At 35.4% G+C, this 23,889-nt stretch overlaps 1 protein-coding gene across 1 annotated transcript in view; it reads right to left on the reverse strand.

Moving 5' to 3' along the window:
* The window catches only part of PREX2 (phosphatidylinositol-3,4,5-trisphosphate dependent Rac exchange factor 2), a gene marked incomplete at its 5' end in the record, with an annotated part of 190,631 nt that overhangs the window by 136,212 nt on the left and 30,530 nt on the right, over positions 1-23,889 (reverse strand). Inside the window, 7 exons of the mRNA XM_032848425.1 lie at positions 1,609-1,745; positions 9,196-9,281; positions 14,331-14,479; positions 16,219-16,311; positions 16,416-16,558; positions 19,437-19,509; positions 22,550-22,625. Coding sequence (XP_032704316.1) covers positions 1,609-1,745; positions 9,196-9,281; positions 14,331-14,479; positions 16,219-16,311; positions 16,416-16,558; positions 19,437-19,509; positions 22,550-22,625 — 757 coding nt within the window. The remainder of the gene's footprint in view (positions 1-1,608; positions 1,746-9,195; positions 9,282-14,330; positions 14,480-16,218; positions 16,312-16,415; positions 16,559-19,436; positions 19,510-22,549; positions 22,626-23,889) is intronic.

The following is a 23,889-nucleotide window of genomic DNA, read 5'->3' on the forward strand; positions in this document are numbered from 1 at the left end:
AGAGCCCAGACATTCCCAGCAAAACTCTGCCCATCAGCACCTTCATAGGAATCAGCACTCAATCGATCTGCAGATGCAGAATCAAGGGAAATAATCAATCATTGTTTTAAGGCCAGTAAGTTTTGGGACAGTCTGTTTTGTGGCAATGCATATTTGATGGAGCAGGTGACTCACCTAGTGAATTTTTCTAATTATTGCTTTTCTTTAAAAAAAAAAAAACGATTTTTTTTAATTTGGGGAGTAATTTATCAGTTGCCTATAACACCCAAATAAAAATCTTTGTAAGTGTTCTTAAGATTTTATTTATTCATTTGAGAGAGGCAGAGAGAGAGAGAACAGATGGTGGCAGGATTGGGTGTGGGGGAGGCAGAAGGAGAAGCAGACTCCCCGCTATCAGGGAGCCTGATGCAGGACTCAATCTCAGGACCCTGCAATTATGACCTGAGCCAAAGGCAGGTGCTTAACCGACTGAGCCACCAGGCACCCCTATTTATTGCTTTTCTTAATCATTTCACTAAGCACCTCCTCTCTAAGAAGGCAGTCAAGGAAAATGAAAAGGAACCAAACTCAAATCACTTTGGTCACTTATCAAAATTCGGATTGAAGGGGAAAGTTTTGATAATTTCAAAAGTGTCTTTTTAAAAAATTCACTCAATAATACAGTTCAATAAATATTTATTAAACAATTATCAACTATACTCTGGTTTCTCTTTAGATTGCATAAATCTTTCGCCTTTTACCATTATCAACCAGAATAACTATGAGTCTATGCATGAATTCCAATTTGCTTTGCTACTTTGACCTTATTAATAAGCAAAATTGATGAGCTATTTTCTTATAGGTTCAGTATTTTATAGGATGTCAGTCCTGGCCTATGAGAAAATAACCACTCCACTCCTCTCTCTGGTTTGGACATAAAGTCATATTCTCAAATCCAGAAGAGTACTTGGCTATGCATGAAGGAAAAAATACAAAGCCTCTCCTCTAAAGTTCCTTTTACATTTAGTTGATTAATTTGAAAGAATTTTCTCTTACAGCCCAATATGCACTTGTACCTCATGGGATAAGCTTTGCTTATAAATTAGCACTCTAATTTTATTTTTCTACAGCTCTTGAAATTTAATCAGAGGATAATGCTTAGAATTTTAAGTAATAAGTACACTTTGGTATTTTCTTTTATGAGCTAAATCCAGTTAAATAAATATATCCAAAACTTAATCACAGACCCTATAAAACCCACACAGATGTACAGTGACCATTATATATCCTAAAGCATTCGCAAGGGTCAAGAAAACAATTCAAACCTTTGGATTTCAATTTGATAAACAGTTAGGTCTTTGAAAACTCCTATCACAATGCAAATGAAAATACCCCAGAGCACTTTTAAAACGATGATTAATACTGCTAACAATAAGATGCAATCATTTAAGCATAATTGATTATAAATAATTATGCAGATAAAACAATCATCAAGAGATTTACAATGCTGTGCTTAAATGTGAACCTAAAGGTAGAAAACACAGACATCTCTGGCACTATCTTGTGTTGACCTCTCGGCTTTCTATGCAAGTTTGCAATGAGATCCAGGTACACTGCAGAGCAATTTACCTTCATTGGTCTTCTGTATTTCCTGCAGGCTGTAACGTGTGCAATAACACTGGCATGGGTCTCTTTGCTGACATTGATTCCATTTACTTTGATAATACACTGTCCAGGGTGAAGACCAGCTGCTGCAGCGACAGTTCCTTCAAATACAAATGAGAAAATTGCCAAAAATTTGAGGAATGAGATTCCTTTTTATCACATAGGCAACAGGGAAAGCAATTTTAAAATATAATAGAGATCTAGCTAGTAAGTTCTTGATAAATTTGGTTCTGATAGCAATGCCCTCTCAACATTTTTCTACTTTTCATCTGGCCATTCAAACTGTGATTAACAGAATATTCTCCCATCTCTTTGAGAATGAATTTGAAGGGATATTGTAAAGTGAACTTTATAATGCTCATCAGTTATTTTCCCTCTCAACTGTCTAGTCAGTCTTAATTTTCTGCATATGCATACATAATGGCAAAATGGAAAGCCAGAAATGTATGCCTTATTTATCTTTCTTTAGTCTATGAAATATCTAAATATTAAAATAGTATTCACTTTCATTTGTTTTTCTTAGTAACTGTTATTGCAAGGACATTTTTGAAATTTACAATAGCTTGTAAATTTCAGTCTTACTTCTTTTTATTTTTTAAATTAAAGTATAATTATATACTTTATAGTATATAGTATATATATACTATATAGGCATTATAGTAGTTTCATGTGTACAATATAATGATTCATCAATTTTATAATCACTTTCATTTTTTAAAATGCAAACAGAAGAAATTCTTAAGAAAAAAAATCAAGTCAATTAGCAACTACAAGTAGATTGGATTTGCTAAGTAAAATAAGCATTCAGGATATCCACAAAGGGTCAGAAACCACAGAATTGGTGGAGAATAAAATGAATCAGATGACAGCAACTGTCCATCATTCATTTGCACAGATATAGACTTAAATAAGCAAGTGAAATATCCAGTGAGTTAAGATCTTCAGAAACTTTCAAATCATTATTATTTGATATTCTGAGCAAGTCAACATTTATATAGCACCATTAATAAATACAATGAATATAATTAATATAAGTGATTATAAAACTTATGTTACAAGAGCCTTCTCTTGTAAGCAATTTCTCTTATGAAAGAATTATTAAATATCTTAGAGAACATAATTTACATCCAAGAAGACTATATATATATATATATATATACATATATATATATATATATTTTTTTTTTTTTTTTTTCCTCACTAAAATTCACTCCCAGAAATTCCAAGTGGTTTTTCCGGATTGAAGTAGGTATTGGAGGGAAATGGGACATTCCCCATAGAAAGAATAGCCTGAAAAAAGGCACTGAGTCAAGAAATAACCTGGACATTTGGGAGCACGTGAGCAGTTGGTGAGAGCTTAAAATGGGAGTGGTGAGTGAAGACCCTGGAGAGCCAAGCAGAGCCAGGTTGTGAAGTCCTTGCCTACTCCATGTGAAGTCCTAAGACCTTAACCTTACTATAGATGCAAGAGGAAAAGCATTGAAGAATTTTAAGCACAAGTGAGATGACCGTCCCCCCACACCCAAACAGGGAATGTATCATTTGAGTTTAAGTAAAAAATCAAAATCACAACACACATCTACTGCAATCGAGATCGAGTATTTGATATTTGATGACAGAGTTTGTGAAGAGGCTACAGTCCCCAGGATGACACCTCTACCTTTGGGCTCGGTGGCTGAGTAGATAGTCATTCAAATAAAGAGAATACAAAAGGCAAAGCAAGTTCAGAGAATGGATGGGAAGTTCAGTTAGAGAGAATGCTGAGGTCTGAGGTGGAGACAGAGATTTAAACATCTCCAGCAAGAAAATCAACAAGATTTCTTACAGAGAACAAGGAGGCAGAGAAGAAAAAGGGAGCCAACAATAGATGAAGGGATCTGCCAGAGGACAGGTAGGAGAAACATATGAAAAGCATCATCTCAAAATCAAGAGATGAATGTTTTCCGCAAACAGGAGTAGTCGGTTTAATCAAATGCCACTGAAAATTCAAATTAATACAAATGTTATCAATGTCCATAGTATTTTTCAGTCAAGGCTGTGATAACTCTTGTAAGACAGACTTTGGAGACATGGATGGGGAGAGATGGGGATGGATGTCTATAGTACTGTCCTAAAACTCAAACAGGAAGAGAAAAAGGGCAGCTGAAAATACAGACAGCATTTCAGGAAGTTTGGTCATGACAAAAAAAAGTTAGTAGAGCATTATTCTAGAGCTGAGCTTATCAATCTTGGATGTGCATACAGATCATCTGAGGATCTCATTAAAATGTAGATTCTGGCTCAGTACATCCTGAGTGGGTCCTAAGATTCTGCATTTCTAACTGGTCCCAGGCAATGCCAATGCCTTGTGGATCTAAATGGGAAAAGAAGGAAAAGGGACAAGTTCTGTGTTTGCTGTTCTAGTTTAAGATCATTTTGTTTCTTTGTTTAGTTTAGTGGGAAAGAATTGAGCATGCTCACAGCCTGTACTAGAATAATCCAAGAAAAAAGGCTGAAATTCTGGAAGGGGATACCGGACAGCATGACACCCCAGAGAAGGCATAAGATCTAGAACACTTATTGAGAAATTCACCTTGAACTCTAAAAAGAAAAAGAAAAAAAGAAAAGCAAAAAACTCTTCATCTAGGGTGGGAGGAAACTGGTGATGGTGGTAGATCCAGCAAAAGGTGTGGGTGTACAGAAAAAAGTGTGGGGCTCTGAGGGTTTTATACTTAGGACCCTGAATTTGTCTGTGGGGTGAAAAAGGAAGTTCATCTTGAGAGACAGGAGAGAATTATGAGGAGAGAAAGAGGGAGGTGATGAGAGACATGAAAAGATTGCTGAATAGTAAGACAGGCCCAGTAAAAGATGGCAAACTGGGATAATGCTAATTCCACATTCATGATGGTTTTTTTCCCACTCAGGAGAAAAAGCCAATAGGATGATTAAGTTCATCCAAGGCTAAAGAGGTGATTTAGTGCATCTGAAGAATAAGGACAAGAGGACCCTGGTGATGCTAGCAAGAATGACTGAGATGACATGCCATGGGATACAGCTGGCTAAAGAAGGGAGGCTTTAGGGGGAAAAGGAGAAGGATCCAGAGTCTGGAAGTCCCAAATGAATTAAAAACAAAACAAAACAAAATAAAATAAAAAATAAGCTGAGAATACCAGTGATGAGATTGCAATAAGAAATTGGCATATTGGAATTTTAGATTTCAAAGGTAAAATTTCAGTTATAGATATACTCTAGTATGTGGACATGGGAAGGGACTGAAGAAGAAAAAGGGAAATAGCAAAATTACAGTGCAAAAAGAAACCACTGAATAGTATCTTTCCCTTTAATATGCATCTGAAAGGAAAAGCACATAAGTATTTCTTTTACTCTTCAGAAGCAAAGAGCATAGGAACCAGATTTGGGCGTACTCTACAACTACTTACCAAAGAATGAATCAGGCTCTTTAAATGACACCGTAATAAGTACAGAAGCACACCATAATTCAATCAGGTTTTCAGTTATTTTATAGTACTGATAATGTGACTTACTCTTTTTTGTTCAGTGAAAATGAAGATCTTGGAAGTACCGACTATCCCCTTTGAGTATTAAATATATCCCATTTCAGTTATATAATAAGTTGTTGGAAATGTTTTAAATGTCTATTAGTCTATATGTTTTAAACACCTGAGTGAAAAGACAGGTTTTTGAAATAAGATTCATTTTTGTCATATATACACTAACAAAGGCAATTTTATAATCTAATAAAGGTCTAGCTCATATGTTCTTGGTCAATTTGATTCTGATAGCAATGCCCTCTCCAAATTTTCCAGACTTATATTTGGGTGATCACATGAAGATACTTTACATTTTATGTTTTTTGGTAATGAAAAGCATGTATGTCTCTGGTTAAGATGAACACATGGCTTCTTTGATTATAATGACATTTCTTTCTATAGCAGCAAGTTATACACTATGTGGGCTCTAAAAGTCATTCCCTTAAATCATTACTAGTGTTAATATACTATAAAATTTAAAATACATATAAAAAGAGATATCAATGGTTTATTCACCTATCAAACAAAAAAGAATAAAATATAAACATATTATTTAAAATACATAGAAAAAAGAGATATCAATGGTTTATTTACCTATCAAACAAAAAAGAATAAAATATAAACATGTTATTATTTAATATAAAATGCATTTTATGGTTTAAGAAATGTTATTTATAGAAACACCTGAAGTAATCTTAGAGCAACAGGTTATTAAGCACACAGATCATTCTTAAACCTGAAAACTTACATCTTTGAGTTATTGACAAAAATACAGCTATTTGCCACCAGAGAAAAATACAAATAGACAACCTTAAAATCGTTATACCCTTTGGCTAAAGTGAAACATGCAGAAAAGTGAGATTGGCAGGCATCATTCCTTCATCAGTTATTGTTATTCTATTTCATTTTTTTCAGTGTTCCAAAATTCATTGTTTATGCACCACATCCAGTGCAATACATGCAATACATGCCCTCCATAATACCCACCACCAGGCTCACCCAACCCCCCAACTCCTTCCCCTCCAAAACCCTCAGTTTGTTTCTCAGAGTCCACAGTCTCTCATGGTTTGTCTCCCCCTCTGATTTCCCCCAACTCACTTCTCCTCTCCAATTTCCAATGTCCTCTGTGTTATTCCTTATACTGCACAAGTAAGCGAAACCATATGATAATTAACTCTCTCTGCTTGACTTATTTCACTCAGCATAATTTCTTCCAGTCCCATCCATATTGGTACAAAAGTTGGGTCTTCATGCTTTCTGATGGAGGCATAATACTCCATTGTATATATGGACCATATCTTCTTTATCCATTTGTCCTTTGAAGGGCATCTTTGTTCTTTCCACAGTTTGGCAACTGTGGCCATTGCTGCTATGAACATTGGGGTAGAGATGGCCCTTCTTTTCGCTACATCTGTATCTTTGGGGGAAATACCCAGTAGTGCAATTGCAGGGTCATAGGGTAGCTCTATGTTTAATTTTTTGAGGAATCTCCACACTGTTTTCCAAAGTGGCTGCACCAACTTGCATTCCCACTAACAGTGTAAGAGGGTTCCCCTTTCTCCACATCCTCTGCAACACATGTTGTTTACTGTCCTGTTGATTTTGGTCATTCTAATTGGTGTGTCAATGTGGTTTTGATTTGAATCTCCCTAATGGCCAATGATGAACATTTTTTCATATGTCTGTTAGCCATTTGTATGTCTTCTTTGGAGAAGTGTCTGTTCATGTCATCTGCCCATTTTTTGACATGATTATCTATTTTGCATGTCTTGAGTGTGAGGAGTTCTTTATAGATCTTGGATATCAGCCCTCTTTGTCTGTAGTATCATTTGCAAGTATCTTCTCCCATTCCGTGGGTTGCCTCTTTGTTTTGTTGACTGTTTCCTCTGCTGTGCAGAAGCTTTTGACCTTAATGAAGTCCCAAAAGTTCATTTTCGCTTTTGTTTCCTTTGCCTTTGGAGACATATCTTGAAAGAAGTTGCTGTGGCCGATGTAGAAGAGATTACTGCCTATGTTATCCTCTAGGATTTTGAGAGATTCCAGCCTCATGTTGAGGTCTTTCACCCATTTTGAGTTTATCTTTGTGTATGGTATAAAAGAATGGTCAAATTTCATTCTTTTACACACAGCTATCCAATTTTCCCAGCACCATTTATTGAAGAGACTTTTTTTCCACTGTATATTTTTTTCCTGCTTTGTCGAAGATTATTTGACCAAGACTTGAGGGTCCATATCTGGGCTCTCTACTCTGTTCCACTGGTCCATATGTCTGTTTTTGTGCCAGTACCATGCTGTCTTGGTGATCACAGCTTTGTAGTCAAGCTTGAAATCAGGCAACGTGATGCCACCAGTTTTGTTTTTCTTTTTCAACATTTCCTTAGCAATTCGGGTCTCTTCTGGTCCCATACAAATTTTAGGACTGTTTGTTGCAGCTCTTTGAAAAGTGGAATTTTGATCAGGATTGGCAATGAATGTATAGATGGCTCTAGGCAGTATAGACATTTTAACAATGTTTATTCTTCCAATCCATGAGCATGGAATGCTCTTCCATCTTTTTGTGTCTTCTTCAATTTCTTTCATGAATGTTCTGTAGTTCCTTGAGTACAGATCCTTTACCTCTTTGGTTAGGTTTATTCCCAGGTATCTTATGGTTCTTGGTGCTATAGTAAATGGAATCAATTCTCTAATTTCCCTTTCTTTTTTTTCATGGGATGCAAGAGTGGTTCAACATTCGTAAATCAATCAATGTGACAGAATAATCAATAAGAGAAGAGAGAAGAATCACATGGTCCTCGTAATTGATGCAGAAAAAGCATGTGAAAAGATACAGCATCTGTTCCTGATTAAAATGATTCAAAGTATAGGAATATTTTTGAGGGAACATTCCTCAACTTCATAAAATTTATCTATGAAAAACCCACAGTGAATATCATCCTCAATGGGGAAAAGCTGACAGCCTTCCCTTTGAGATCAAGAACATGACAAGGATGTCCACTCTCGCCAACTGCTGTTCAACATAGTACTAGAAGTCCTAGCAACAGCAGACAACAAAAGAAATAAAAGATATTCATATTGGCAAAGAAGAAGTCAAACTCTCTCTCTTCGCAGATAACATAATACTTTATATGGAGAACCCAAAAGACTCCACCCCCAAACTACTAGAACTCATACAGCAATTCAGTAATGTGGCAGGATACAAAATCAATGTACAGAAATCAGTTGCTTTCTTATACTCTCATCAGTTTTTTAAAATTTCTTATTTAAATTCAACTTAATTAACATATAGTATATCATTTGTTTCAGAGGTAGAAGTTAGTAACTCATCAGTTGCGTATAATGTCCATTTCTCATCACATCATGTGCCCTCCTTAATGCCCATCGCCCACTTACCCCATTTCTCCACTCACCTCCTATAGCTCCAGCAACCCTCGATTTTTTTTCTTTAGAGTTAAAAGTCTCTTATGGTTTGTCTTCCTGTTTTCATCCTATTTTATTTTTCCTTCCCTTCTCCTATGTTCATCTGTTTTGTTTCTTAAATTCCACATATGAGTGAAATTATATGGTATTTATCGTTCTCGACTTATTTTGCGTAGCATAATATGCTCTAGTTCCATTCATATCATCAGTTTTTAACAGTGATAAATATGCCTTACAATTTTTAAGAGTTTTTATTTTTTTAAAGATTTTATTTATTTATTTATTTGAGAGAATGAGTGGGGTGGGGGGTGGAGAGGTCAGAGGGAAAAGCAGACTCCTCTGCTTAAGCAGGAAGCCCAATTCAGGACTCGATTCTGGGACTCCAGGATCATGATCTGAGCCAAAGGTAGCTGCTTAATCAAATGAGCCACCTGGTGCCCCGTGAGTATTTTTAGGAATGTACTGCCATTGAGCCAATAAAGTAAAAATACTTTTGAGAAAATACATGACAACATGACCATGAACATTTTGAACATATTCTTATTCAGCAAGCAATATCCAAATATGCTGAAAAGCTGTTTGCCATGCAGGATGAATTCCTCACCTCTTCCTACTGCGTGGACAACCGATGGGCCATATCCTCGTATCTGGAATCCAAGTCCCTCAGCTGAATCTGGGATTTTCACTGTCCTAAAATCAGTCAGAAAACAGGGTAAGATGACGTTAAAATGCCACAGTTGGTTAATACAATAATGTCCACTTTTATTCATTCTTTTAATAAATGTGTTGAGAGTCTACTGTATAAAAGACACTGACTGAGCTAGAAACAGGAAACAAATAGGGTGCATGCCCTCACATAGGCACCCAGTAGACCTGCATGACAGACTTCCTCAATGGAGCACGGCTAGTGCACGGTATATGCTGAATAAGGAACAGGCTCCAGGATCAGGAAAAACTAGCTCTGAATAATCATTTAGTCACTTCATAGTTGAATAACTTCCATGTACTCCTTAATTTCTCTGAGCTTGACTTTCCACAGAAAGTTAAAACTTACTTTGCAGGGTGTCAGTGGAGATTAAAAAAGGAATCTTTGGTCAACTGCCCTACATCATGCTATGAATTATGTAAGCACTTCAATAAAATGGAAGCTTCTCTCCTTAGTTGATTTTTTAAAATTAATTTATTTATGTTAAAGAGAGAGAGAAAAAGTGTGAGTGCATGAGCAGGGAGGGAGAAGGAGAGAACCCTCAAGCAGACTCCCTGTTGAGCTTGGAGCCAGACTCAGACTCAGCGCTACATCTCACAACCTGAGTTTATGACCTAAGCCAAAATCAAAAGCTGACCACTTAACGGACTGAGACACTCAGGCACCCAACTCCTTAATTCACTGTTGCAAAGAAGACAGCGCACTGTGAAATTTCTTTGTGAAAACTAATAAAAGAAACATAGAGTTAATACATCCTAGCTGTTGGGAACTTCATCAAAGAACAACAACAAAAAGCTAGTAATAAAGAACAGATCTGTCAAACACTACACCAAAATAATTAAAGAATGTGATTAACTTCAGTATTTATTCAGTGAAATTTTGAAAGAATAATACATCAAGGGGCGCCTGGGTGGCTCAGTCGTTAAACATTTGCCTTCGGCTCAGGTCATGATCCTAAGGTCCTGGAATCGAGTCCTTTGTTGGGCTCCCCGCTCAGCAGGAATCCTGCTTCTCCCTCTCAGTCCCCCTGCTTGTGTTCCCTCTCTTGCTGTATCTCTCTCTGTCAAATAAATAAATAAATTGGAAGGGGAGGTGAACCATGAGAGACTATGGACTCTGAAAAACAATCTGAGGGGTTTGAAGGGGCAGGGAGTGGGAGGTTGGGGTAACCAGGTTGTGGGTATTAGAGAGGGCACAGATTGCATGGAGCACTGGGTGTGGTGCAAAAACAATGAATACTGTTATGCTGAAAATTAAAAAAAAAAAAGCTTTGAAATGCAAACCTAAAATAAATAAATAAATAAATAAAATATTTTTTAAAAAAAGAAAAAAAGAATACTACATCAAAAGGGAAAACATGAATAAGAAAAGAAATATTTTCAATGAAGCCATGCGGAAAAGAAGCTGAAGGAAAGGAAAGCCTGTGTAAGCTGCTGCTATGACAGACCCGTGAGGGATGTCCAGTTTAGCACTGATAAGTGAGCCACTCCTAGAAGGAAGCCGGGGATCAGAGAGCAACAATGAAAAGCAGAGAACATGAGATAAGGCGGAACATCATAACTATAAAAATGAGTATCATAAATTGCAGTACAGAACAAAGACAAACGAATACAATGCAATAAATTTTGATGGATAGCCCTAGATGCCCAAGAAACAAAAGTGTTCTCCAAAAGATGATGAATTAATCATGAAGTAAATGTCAGCGGCACTTCAAGGGCACATTAGACAGAGTCTGAAGTTAGGTACAGCAGCACGCACTTACAGTTTATTAAAAAAGCTGCTAGAACAATTTGAGCAACGCTGTACCTAGAACCCTTGAGAAAGCCCTATACAGCATTAGTGTCTGATGGCAGACGGCTGGTCCTGTGATCTGGAATATACATGAGGCAGGCATTCCAGCATTTGGTGCCTGAAATATGAATTATTTGTTTTAGGGAAACTTGAAAGCCATATTATGAATTAGGTTACACACCATAGGCTATACACTATAAAGTGATCTAAATATTGGTGGAGTAGAGGTCACAGGACAAATTTATCTGTTATCCTTAATTATATACTTTTTGGTGTATAAGGCTGTATTTGTTTCCTTTGAATAGCACCTTGTTATTACTATCTGTCAAAAAAAAAAAAATACCTGAAAATGGAAGATAACTAAGGGAAAGAAAAAGGGAATAATAAATGCATTTTCTGAGCATGAACCAAAAAAATAGAAGTAGCTCATGCTTCTATGTATTACAAATGAGAGTTCACTTTTGTTGAAATAACTTCAAGCTTTTAGGCCATGGTGAGCCACTGTTGCTTTTGTAGATTGTGAGGAATTCATAGCAGCCTTCTTGGTTCTTTCTGAGCAAGGTCTTCTGTCCTTCTAATATTGCTAGGGAAGGCTGACCTTACTCTAATCTTCAAGAAGATTATTACAGATTTCTTTAAAAATTAAGTACAAACACCATGAGGTGCATTTTGGTCATAATACTGGGGCCCTCTTCGTCAAATGATCTTTGGAAAACATGTTTCCCTGCTGGGACCACTATATTATCTATTAAACGAAGAATTAAAATTATACAAAAGGAACGTTTTCATAGAATGTAAGTGCACTAAATAATCTGCTACAAAGCCTTTTGAAAAATTCTTTGATGCTATCAAGTGTAAAATACCACTAGATTCAAAAGAAAACTTCTATTGGATTAACTTCTCATATTTCTGCTTTCCTCCTTAACCCCAGACAAGACAATACATCAAGTATAAGTGGGTACTGTAAGAAAATATGAAAGAATGATTTATAGGAATCATACATTAGAATAAGGACATAAAGGAAAGGCTATAAATTTCAAGCAAATTAAAAGTAAAAGATGAGGGGGCGCCTGGGTGGCTCAGTGGGTTAAAGCCTCTGCCTTCAGCTCAGGTCATGGTCTCAGGGTCCTGGGATTGAGCCCCGCATCGGGCTCGCTGCTCAGTGGGGAGCCTGCTTCCTCCTCTCTCCCTGCCTGCCTCTCTACCTACTTGTGATCTCTGCCTATCAAATAAATAAAATCTTTAAAAAATATATTAAAAAAATAAATAAAAGTAAAAGATGAAAAATGAGTATCTATCCTCAAAACTGCTTTGAAATACAATATAAAATGTTTCTGATATAATAAAGAAGCAATGAAAAATTGAAATAAGAGAAAAGACAAGTATCACAGAAAACATCACTAGAGCACATACTATGTGCTGAACAAGTCACTAAGTTCTTTACAAACCTAAATTTATTTAATGTTCTTAGCAGCTCCACAACACAGACACTCATCATCTCCATTTTTTTATGGATGAAGATGTTGAAGCAATACAATTAGCAAGCAAGCAGTGGAACAGAAGCTTGAACCTGAACAGGAAATAGGGGGTTCCAGATACTGTGTGACAAACACTGCAGGAAGAGTCAGGAGACACAGGTTCTAATGCTGTTCGTCTAGCAGTTAGTTTCTGGACTGAAGATTTGCCCCTATCTATTTAGTTTTAACGTTGAGGACTTCAGAATGATCCAACTGTTGAAATGTCTATGATCAGTGAATCAGTAGTTGTAGGGTTAAATCAGGGGCAATAGGGCCAAGGGGAGGACATTTTTGTTTACTAATGATTGATTTGGGCTATGACCCCCTTATTCCTTTCCAGTCTGTCCTTTTCCTTTTAAGTGTCCTCAAAGTGACCAGAGGTAGGCATCTAGGTAAGCCTTACCCTACTTAGGGTTGGGTTAATAGGGAGTAATAGATGAACAATAGGTTTAGAGAGAAGACACAGTTATGGCTACTCTCTGCCCTCTAGACCAAAGTCTTCCTAAATGAGTAATTTTAATGAGTCACACTCACTCTTTCCCTGGTACATTTTAACATCGACCTTGATAACTTAATGCCATAGAATCTAGCTCATTACATTGCATGCTTGCTTCGACAGCACATATATTCTGGCTTATTACGTTGCATTTCAACTCCTAAGTTAAAGAGTGCACCTAGTTATTGCTGAATATATATATTAAGGCAGGGAAGAATACTATGCATATATACTGAGAATATTTTCCTAAGTAGTTAAAATAAACCTTTTGTTTTTAAGTGGTAACCTTCATTTACCTTAAAATGAATAAAGTTGCTTATTACAATTAAGAAATGATAAAATTAAATTTTAAACAGCAATTTTGATATAATCATAGTACATTAAAACATTACATGAAGTACTTCACATAAATTATACTAATTAACTTATTGGTTAAACAAATCATGGAAATGTGACACAGAAACACTAGACCATCAATGATTTGCAGAAGAAAAGCCAATGTCTACCAAGTATATCCAAAATCTCCTATTAATTAAAAAAACAGATTATAATGCATGATCCCATTTTATAAATACATGGTTGTGTAAATCTGTATCAGCACTTCAAAAAATGAACTATCACTGAATTTTGGAAAAGTAATGGCTATTTATGGATGATATAATTATAAGAAACACATCTTCATTTAGAAAACCTATACTCTCTGAATTGGCTATAATAAACATGAGGTTTTTTCCTTAATCATAGGTAGGTAGATAACTAGGCATTTTTTTTAAAAGAACTGACATATCACTAAGTACGAGCAAGCATGCAGTGTATTTCACATAATTGTGCTCCCATTTCTTATAAGCATTTAATTATAAACCTAATATCTGACCAAATCATAGACCTGAAATTCTTAGAGCTGAACATGGGGAATACAGTTCCTTATTATCAAGTGTTCTACCAGTTTTCTTCACTTATAATCAGACTCAACCTAACCCAGACCAGGAAAATTTGGGCAGCAAGGAGGAAGTATTATTTCTGCTGAAACTACCTGATTTGAGGAGCAAGAATTAGCAGCATGAGCAATGTAGTTTTTTTCCCATCATTAAAGACCAGTATTAGTGATTTTGGTAAGGTTTAAATGTCCCAAGCAATGAGATATTTAATTCTAGACATGTACTTAGTTAACTTTTCTATTTTATTCACCTATGTTTGATTTTTAAAATCCCACATAAAATACAACTTACTCCCTTGGCTTTGTGCTCACAAGAACTCTTAGAGGCTTTCTGCTGTTTAAGCATGATTTCAGGAAGCAATCCACTTCATTGAAAGGTCTCATAAAAACTAGGTCACCATTAATAGCAAAAATCTTTTTCCCAACTTCCATGCCAGCCATCTAAGAGAGTAATAGGGGGAAAAAATCAAATTATATTTTAATAAGGAATCTATTTTTTTTCACAGAATTAGAAGAATGAAAAGACCTAGAACTTACAGATTTTTACATTTCAAAACATCTGCAATATTTTTTATATAATTTCACACAATAGAACTGTGGCGGAGATAACACAGTTATTCTCTTTGACCTAGTTTTAAATCTGATCACCCATTGCACTGAATTTCCCTGCCCCTTCTTTTATGACTTAATTTTGTACTCCTCCTGTGGCCCTGTTTTTGATTGAATCTTATAGTTCTTTTTCTTATTTCATCCTTTAAACTACAGTCAAACACCATATTAATTTTTTTTACTGTTTTCCATTTATACCCAATTAATTCAGAGAGATTCAACCTCTCTATAGCCAACAATGACAACCGAATATGCATTGCTAACGTGACACAGCATAAACATCTCCAGGGCAGGAGACAGGAATGGCCTGGAACCCAAGGAAAAGAGCTCCAAAAAAGCACAGATTATCAGGGGCTGAAAAGATTGCAAAGAAGACATTATCTCTCCATACCAACCAGGCCACCAATCTTAACCAATCCCACTGCCTCTGAACTACATGCTGTTTTGGTTACCAGAGAAATGATGAAAACCTAGGAGAGGGCACTTCATCAGTGACATAGTCAGATGAAGCTATGCTCTAAGAACCCCCACAGAAAATGTCTGGGAGAAACATTTCCTTCTTGCAGAAAATTACTAAAATTAGTCATTAGTTGGCCCAGCCCACTAACAAAGTATGAGGTGACCAGAGTTACTTCATTTGAAATTAATGTGCTGTACCTAAAACACTGTCTTGCATGAGTTTGTGTTTTGGTAAAAGATGGAGACCTTAGATATTAGCAGATAGGAGGGTGGATGGAAGTTTGCTACTAACTTTAAATAGGTTCAAAGCAAAAAGTCATACTTTACTTATTCTCACAGTCTTCATTTAAGATTTCTATATTTAGAAGTTTGATTGAGGATTAAGGCATGTTTACAAGCCAGGTAGCAAGGTGAGAATACTTTAAATCTCACATATTTGGGATATAACTCTCCCAGTAGGTTCCATGAGAACAGGAGACTTTGTCTCTTTTGTTCATTGCTGTATTCCCAGAACCTAGAACACTGCCTGGCATATAATAGGTACTAAGTAAATAATTCTGAATGAATGATCAGGAGATTCCTTTGTTTAAAAAACTACTGAGGTGAGAGAACATTAATCAGCATTAACCTAATGAGAAAGTAAGTCAAAGCATGCACTTTACTGATTATATAAAATATAAATAAGTAAAATAGAAAAAAATTATATTTTTATAAGACAGTCAAAAGTGATAGGAAAATAAAAGACATAGACTTTGATTTAATAGAACAGTTATCTGACATAGAAAATGTAGTCCCACTATACACAGTCTCCACAGGGTTCCAGACTAGAATGATGATGAACAAGGAAGTCTCAGGGACATGGAATGAGCCATGTGACCTCCCAGGAGGTCAAGAAGTTCCCAACTATAGATCTTTACACTACCTCCCTCCAACTATCTTTGAGTACATGAACTCTGTCACAAATTCCAATAGTGGAGTAGGAACTCAGAATAAGATTATTCAGAAACACTATTTTCAATAGAGATACTTAAAAGCTGATTTCAATTTGTTTAGAACTTTTATATTTGTATGTTATGGACAACAAATTTAAATAAAATGCTAATTTACATTACCTCAGCATTAGACCCCTTTTCTACCAACTTTATTATTGGAACTTTATTTTTGTCTTCTAACCCAAAACCATAGCTGCCTTCATTGGATTTAATCTGAAATGTAAAATATTAATGTTACTAATAAAGAAACTATGAAAAAAGGTACATATCAAACAGAATAAATGAAGAAAACTTATATAACATATTGATGATCTTACCAATAGTGATTTGGCTATAACATTTTCCACAACTTTTAAATCATGTTTCATAAGTCGATGCTTCATATTTGATCCTTCCATTTCCTCATCCGCAAAAAAACGGAAAAGTAGGGGTTCATCTTTGAATTCACTTTTTTCAAGAACTACAAGAACAGAGATCCAAATTGTTCCAATTAATCCAAAAACTGAAACCATTTTCCATACTAATAGACATTAAAAAACTAATACCTGTCCTATAATACTCTTAGAAGAAGTTTCATTCACAAATATCCCTATGATATTATTCTATTTCTTTCAACAGCTTCAAGCTGATGTTTCCTTTAAATTACTATTAAGTAAAGAATTTTGAATTTTTAAGTATTTTTTCAATGTTAACTTTTTTGTACTCACCCAAATTTAATAAAAGATTATACTGAATCCAAAAAATGTATGTAATCCAAAACATAGAAGCCTACATTGTTTTGAATTTGTAGTAAACATTTGAAGTGTGTTTTTAATATCCTGAACAATTATGGGAAAATTCAAATGGGTAAGTGTTGCTCTTATGTGTGTGAGCAATTCCCATGGTGGTTACTTGTGTTCTAACCCTTCAAACCAGAAATATATCATCTGTGTGAAATGTGATTTTAGTTTCCACTAATTCTTCGGGTTGGTTTTTTTTTTTTTCTGTTTAAAAACATTATTCTCAAATAATCTTATTTCAATAAAGGTAATTTTCCCCTATTATCTGAATATTAATATTTTTGCCCAAAGTCCCAAAGATTAACCTTTTTAAAAATAAAGCTAAATACTGATAGAGAGAATTTATATTCAGTGAGATCCTGACAGCAGTCAAAATATTTTAAAAGAGAAATCTTCTCTTATTCCTATTTATGTATCCTTGGTAGGTTGAAGCGTACTTGTTGGAACAGGGTGATTCATGGAGCAGGGTAGCTAAAGGGAAGACACTTTTCCCATGGCGCTGTACAAGGTCTGGCTTTATGATGAGACAGACCTCCAGGTGTGGGGTTGATTCTGGGTGTGACTTTGGGAAAGTTACTTAAACTCTTTGAACTGTAGTTTCCTCATCAGAAAATGGGGGCAATAAAATCTTCTTCATAACATACAGAACTAAAAATGAGGTAATATATATGATTAATTTGGCATATAGAAACCAATACAAAACTATTTTAGTTCATTATTTTTACAGAGTTCCAAATAATAACTGCTGACCAGATGATACATGTATTGTTCTTTGCATGGAAGACTGACCAGCAACTTGGGTTAACAAATGAAACTATCAAGCACAAATTAAAAAGTAACATGTTACAGTTGACAATAGAAATGAGAATATATTTGAGATCAAGTTAGGTCTTACCTACATGACCCAAGCACTTCCCCCAAACTTGTATGGTGTTTTGCTACCGCTATTTTCCTCCAAAAAATAGTCTGCTTAACCAGAGTGAGAAGGACATCAATACGGCCAGGGAGGGGCCAAACTGGATGTGCTCAGACTTTTTCTAACTTACACTTTTGTAGGGAAAACTTTTGTTGTTAACTCAATATTTTTAACTCAATACTTAATTTTTTGTTATTTTATTTATTTATTTATTTATTCATTCATATTTTTGAGAGAGAGAGAGAAAGCATGTACATATGACTACAAGCATGAGAGGGGCAGACAGAAAGACTCTCAAGCAGGCTCCACATTGAGCATGAGCCCAATGTAGGGTTGATTTCATGATCCTGAGATCATGACTTGAACCCAAATCAAGAGTTGGCTGCTTATATGACTAAGCCTTCCAGGCACCCCAAATCAGTATTTTAACATAAATATTTAGATAAAATGGCTGCTTATTGATGCTTTAAAAAGAAAAAAAAAAACAACAAAATATTTGAAGGTTTTCAGCCTTATAGTTTTAATTGCCTATAATAATATTGTTTCTCCCATTCAATAGTTTGTTCATCAGGGACTGATATTTCTCTATCACATCTACACAGTGCTCTAGAGATAGTGGGATGTAATGGAATCCCAAATGAATGTATGCTAACTAAAGATGCTCTCAACACAACTGAAGGTTTTGATTTTGTTTTTGTTTTTAAAGGTTGTGCCTTCTTCAGAGAAAGGTGATAGATAACATTGGGGCGCCTGAGTGGCCCAGCTGTTTGAGCAATTGACTCTTGGTTTCAGCTTAGGTCATGATCGCAGGGTCGTGGGATCGAGCCCAGGCTGGGTCAACCCTCATAAGGGAGTTTGCTCTAGATTCTCTCTCTCCCTCTCTCTTTGCCTCTCCCCCATTCTCTCTCTTTATAAAATATACAAATCTTTTTTTAAAAAGGTAATAACCTTCTGAAAGCAATTGACAAATAGGTTGAAGTGTTATCAAATATGTGTTTATAAGCATATATATATTATATATATGTAAACAGTGAAAAATATGGGTTTGTGGAATCTATAAGATGCTATGAATAGAGAGGGAAGACTAAGTCTCATTATTTTTAAAATTTAGGTGAAATGAAGTTCATCAAACAAGAAAGAAAATCTTTAATTAGTAGCCAAAATGAAACATTTTTTCCAGAGATTTATAATTTTATCTCTGATGAAATTTTAAAATCATTTTTCTAAAAAGAACAATGATTATCCAACCATAATATGCTCTCACTTAATCATTTTAACATATACTGGCATTCAAAAAAAACCGTAAGTCTGATCAAAAGTAATTTCAAAGGTTTTTTTTTCAAAGCTACTTAAAAAAAAAAAAAAAAAAAACCGTCTAGTTCAAGCTTTTGCTCTTCTGGAGTCAGTCTAGAAAAAGAAAATAGAAGTTATGGCAAGTGGTAGATAACAGCAATAGACATAGGAATGGCACCAGTGGTGAAATAAAATGCAGATGTGATCTGGCCTGGGCACATGGCAAGACCCATACAGTTTTATTGGTTCACCTCTAAATGAATTCACTAAAACAATGAGATAGTCCCAGTGCCCTAACAAAAACAAAACAGAAAAATACATCTGTAAGCTTCTGGATTAAAAATACCTACCATGGTGCATGAATCCATTGTCACAGAGTCCGACACCAAATATCATTGCCTCTTCTCTGGTGCGACAATCCCCCTGTTAACCACAAAAACATGGCACAACTTTATAGGCAACTGAAGGCTTTGTTGTGTCTTTACTGCATTTGACATTCCCAGCACCACACTGACAGAAACATTCTTTTATTAGGGCACACACTGCTTTCATAAGCTCATGATGCACCTAATTGCTATAAAACATTCACTTAAGAAAACATCTTTTTTTGACATTAAGGGAAAAAACAAAAATATATTTCTTGAGTAAAACAATACTGTATTAAACAGGAAAATATATAAATAACTAAAATTCATTGCTACCACAAGTGATCCCTTTCTCTTATTTTTTCAATCTTGTATCCCAATTGTGCAGCAAGAAAATATCCTATGTATTGAAAACACACTAAAGTTAATGAAAAATCATTATGCATAATCTCTACTATCACATTCCTTCTACCAGTGGTCTTGCTCTTTAAGGACCCCTAAAGAGACCTACTAATACAGGGTGATTTATAAGACCCTAAAAGTAAATTGTTCAGCTGAGCCTATAAATGCAAGCTGCTCTTTCACTGTCTTGCAGAAAAAATAATCAGATCATATAACTGAAGCAAATATGAAAGCCCAATGTAACCTTCTGTTAGGTTTTTATCCAGAAAACTTCTATTTTATTCATCTAAGGACTCATATAAAGGAACAGGCATATGTACATAGGTGTGTTTAAACTTAGAGTTGTAGGTTTAATGGTTAAGAAGTACTTTCTCATTTTACTTCTTCCTAGTCGGGCTGCTCCCCTGAACTCTGAACTCTGTGCTTATTTTTATCCTTGCTTTCACTCAAAATCGATTATTCATACCTACAATGCATGTTTTACATGTTTTGTCCACCCACTTGTTTTAAAGTATCTGTTGTTAGTCCTAGCAAGTTATTTTAATGTCCCGGTGCTGTTTTCTCTGTTTGATCATAATTCCAGTAAGAAGTAGACAGTTGTGAAAATAAAATCTGGAGAGATGAAGGGACTTGTCCAATTTTGCATAACTACTTATCAGAAGAACCATCATGAGATGTTAGGTTACCTGAGTCCCATTCCATCACCCTAATTTCTACTACATATAATTTCTAAGACATTATTGTAACAGACCACTAAGAAAATCTGAAGAAAAAAATAACTGCAACATGGTTCAGTTTTTATTCTGTTTTTCTAATGCTCATATTTGAAAGGTAAAACAATGCCCCCAAAAAAAAAAAAAAAAAAAAAGGTGCTCACTGATTTCCTGAGTCAGGACTTTAAATATTTATTAGGCACCAACTTTCACTTCAAAAAACCTTTCTTCAGTTTTCCCACATGGTCAATATATAGTATAAGATTGTGTGAATTCGGTAAGATTTTAATTGCTATGTGAAATGCCAACTCTGATATCAAGTACAGAACCAATTGTAATGACACATATTTGACCATAATGTTATAAAAGTCTGACTCAAGTAAACCCATTGCATGTATGAATTAGTTTTTGTTTTTTTATGATCTATTTATTTATTTATTTATTTGACAGACAGAGATCACAAGCAGGCAGAGAGGCAGGCAGAGAGAAGAGGGGAAGCAGGCTCCCCACTGAGCAGAGAGCCCAATGCGGGGCTTGATCCCAGGACCCTAGGATCATGACCTGAGCCGAAGGCAGAGGCTTTAACCTACTGAGCCACCCAGGCGCCCCTGAATTAGTTTTTATCTAAAAATAATTGCTTGGTTTAATCTAAAATCCTAACTTCTAAATAGAATACATTTAAGTGCTATAAATACAAAAGTAGGCAGTCTTGGATAGTCTAGAAATTAAAATTAAATAATAAAAATCTCAAAATTTATGCGCACAGATGAGTTGAATATGAATTAAACATTGATATTTGAAACAAAGAACATTCTAGGATTATCAAATGTAGGTCACTTTACTTAATTACAAAAAAGTAGAACTCCTTATGAAATTGACTCAAACACCTAAGCATAACAACATTTCAACCAAGCAACATCCCCTAACAAAACAGTAAGTTCTGTCAAAGTGTTTTGTAACCAGTATTAAACATTGATTATATATTAGGTGACCTAGAATGATAAAACATTTAAATTTATATTTGAATATCTAGTATGTTGGGGATAAATGTCCTAATTTGCAAATAACATTTTCTCAGTACCTACCTGCTGTCAGCTCCCACGTTCTGAGAAACAGAGCAACAATAACAATAAATTTCATATTTTCCTATTTAAAATGTATGTAGATAAATAGTAAAGCTTATATTTGTCAAAGCACAATTACTATCTAACAGAAAGGCACAGGGAGATTAGAGTAACTTGCGAGGACTAATAAACAGATATCTTAAAACAAATTACGAACAAAACATGCAAGAAATTTTAGTGTCTGTGAATATGTATTCTTCAGTGATATATTCAAATTACACTTAGGGTTTGTTTTTTTTTTCCCGTTTTCTTTTCTTTTTTTTTTTTTTTTAAGTCAGCACCATGCCCAGCACAGAGGCCCATGTGGGTCTTGAACTCATGACCCTGAGATTGAGACGTGAGGAGAGATCAAGAGTCAGACGCTTAACTGACTGAGCCACCCAGGTGCCCCTACACTTAGTTTTTCACTGGATCTCAGTTGATATTTTTTTTTTTAAGATTTTATTTATTTACTTGATAGAGATTACAAGTAGTCAGAGAGGCAGGCAGAGAGAGAGGAGGAAGCAGGCTCCCCGCTGAGCAGAGAGCCCAACATGGGGCTCCATCCCAGGACCCTGAGATCATGACCTGAGCCGAAGGCAGAGGCCCCAACCCACTGAGCCACCCAGGCGCCCCTCAGTTGATATTTTAAAAATAGGAACATCTTGCTCTTAAAAGACCATATAGCATAAAAATTAAGTTTGAAGACTGTGAAGTCAGAGTACCTAGATTCAAATCCTAACTCTGTATTACCTATATGAACTTAGTCAAGCTATTTCCCTGTGTCTCCTCTGCACATGGTGACCAAAGAAGGTGTCTAAATCACCTGAAAGCTTAAAGCAGCAGCGAATGTAACTCAGCAAGTTCTTTTTCTATTTACCTGTGCAATTAACCAGTCTATCAGCTTGTTGGCCATGACTACAGACTTGTAGGTTCGTAGATGGTAATCTTTATCTCTATAAGGAAAAAGAAACCAAAACCGGTGAGGGGATAAGTAAGAGCAGGAAAATGTTTCATTTAATATCAGTGTGCAACAGAAAAGTCTACTAAATATAATCTGAATCTATTATCCAAATTATGTGCAAATAAGAGAGGTTTACAAGATATATATAACACCTGAAAATTCCTTCATCAGTTTATATTGGAAGAGAGCCACAATGATACCAAAACAGGATATTTCCCCTTTGACATGTTCATATACACAAATAAATTATTGCTTCTATATTATCTGACAATGATTTAGCCAGAAATACAGTATCTCATTAATAAAAGAATAATAAAAATATAATTTCTTCCCTTAAAATCAAAGAAAGAGCCTACAAAAACAAAAACAAAAAGCAATAACGATAACAACTCTTCAAAATGTGGAGAATAAAGCAAGCCCTTTTATTCCTGAATTCTCCAGGAAGGCTGGATTGGCACTGGAGGATTATTTGTTTGGCTCAGCTGCAGTGGCAGACAGCAGGTCTGGTAAGGTAAACATGCTGAGAACGCTGTCATTCATCTTGTCTGATCAGAGCATGGACAAGTGACACCCCATCCCTAGGGAACCAAGGGAACCAGCCGACTCTACATTAGCCTTTCCTTTCAGTAGACTTCCCAGATCTGGGAAATCATTCAAAGTTAAGTTAGATACCAACAAGTGCTCCTGATCAGAATGGGGCCCCCAGGGCAGAAATCTATAATTCATTCATTTTGCAGGCCTAGATCAAAGAGAAAATGACAGTCTTTTCAAAATGTCAAAAGATCGGAACTGTAAGCAACTTGAAGTGATAAATAATTACTAGCTCTGTTCACAGTTCATTAGCCCCTGTCAGCAACTGACAATTAATACTGACATCATTTTATCCACCTTCATAAAAAAAAGACCCTGAAAAATAGTTGATATTACTAAAAGAGATTTTAGTAATAAATACACCAGGTTAGCCACTAATCAATAGCAGATTCTTTTTTTTTCTAATTTTTAAAAAATAATTAAATGATTATATCTTTTTAAATCTATTTCCACGTTTCTGATACCTCACTGCCCATTTCATCTTGGTTTCCATAAGCACCAATAAGAAGGAAAAGGATAGTCAGTATATTACAAAACACACGTGGGTTAGTGCATTCTTCACCCAAGTAATTTTTCATTTTGTAAGCTGAGTTCACACATATTAAAAGCATGACTATCATACATTCCATCTGTTATATGGTTTTTTCCCATAAATTTTTCCTTGA

This window comes from Lontra canadensis, unplaced genomic scaffold (assembly GCF_010015895.1).
Source record: "Lontra canadensis isolate GAN:19392208 unplaced genomic scaffold, GSC_riverotter_1.0 scaffold203, whole genome shotgun sequence".
Taxonomy (NCBI): Eukaryota; Metazoa; Chordata; class Mammalia; order Carnivora; family Mustelidae; genus Lontra; species Lontra canadensis.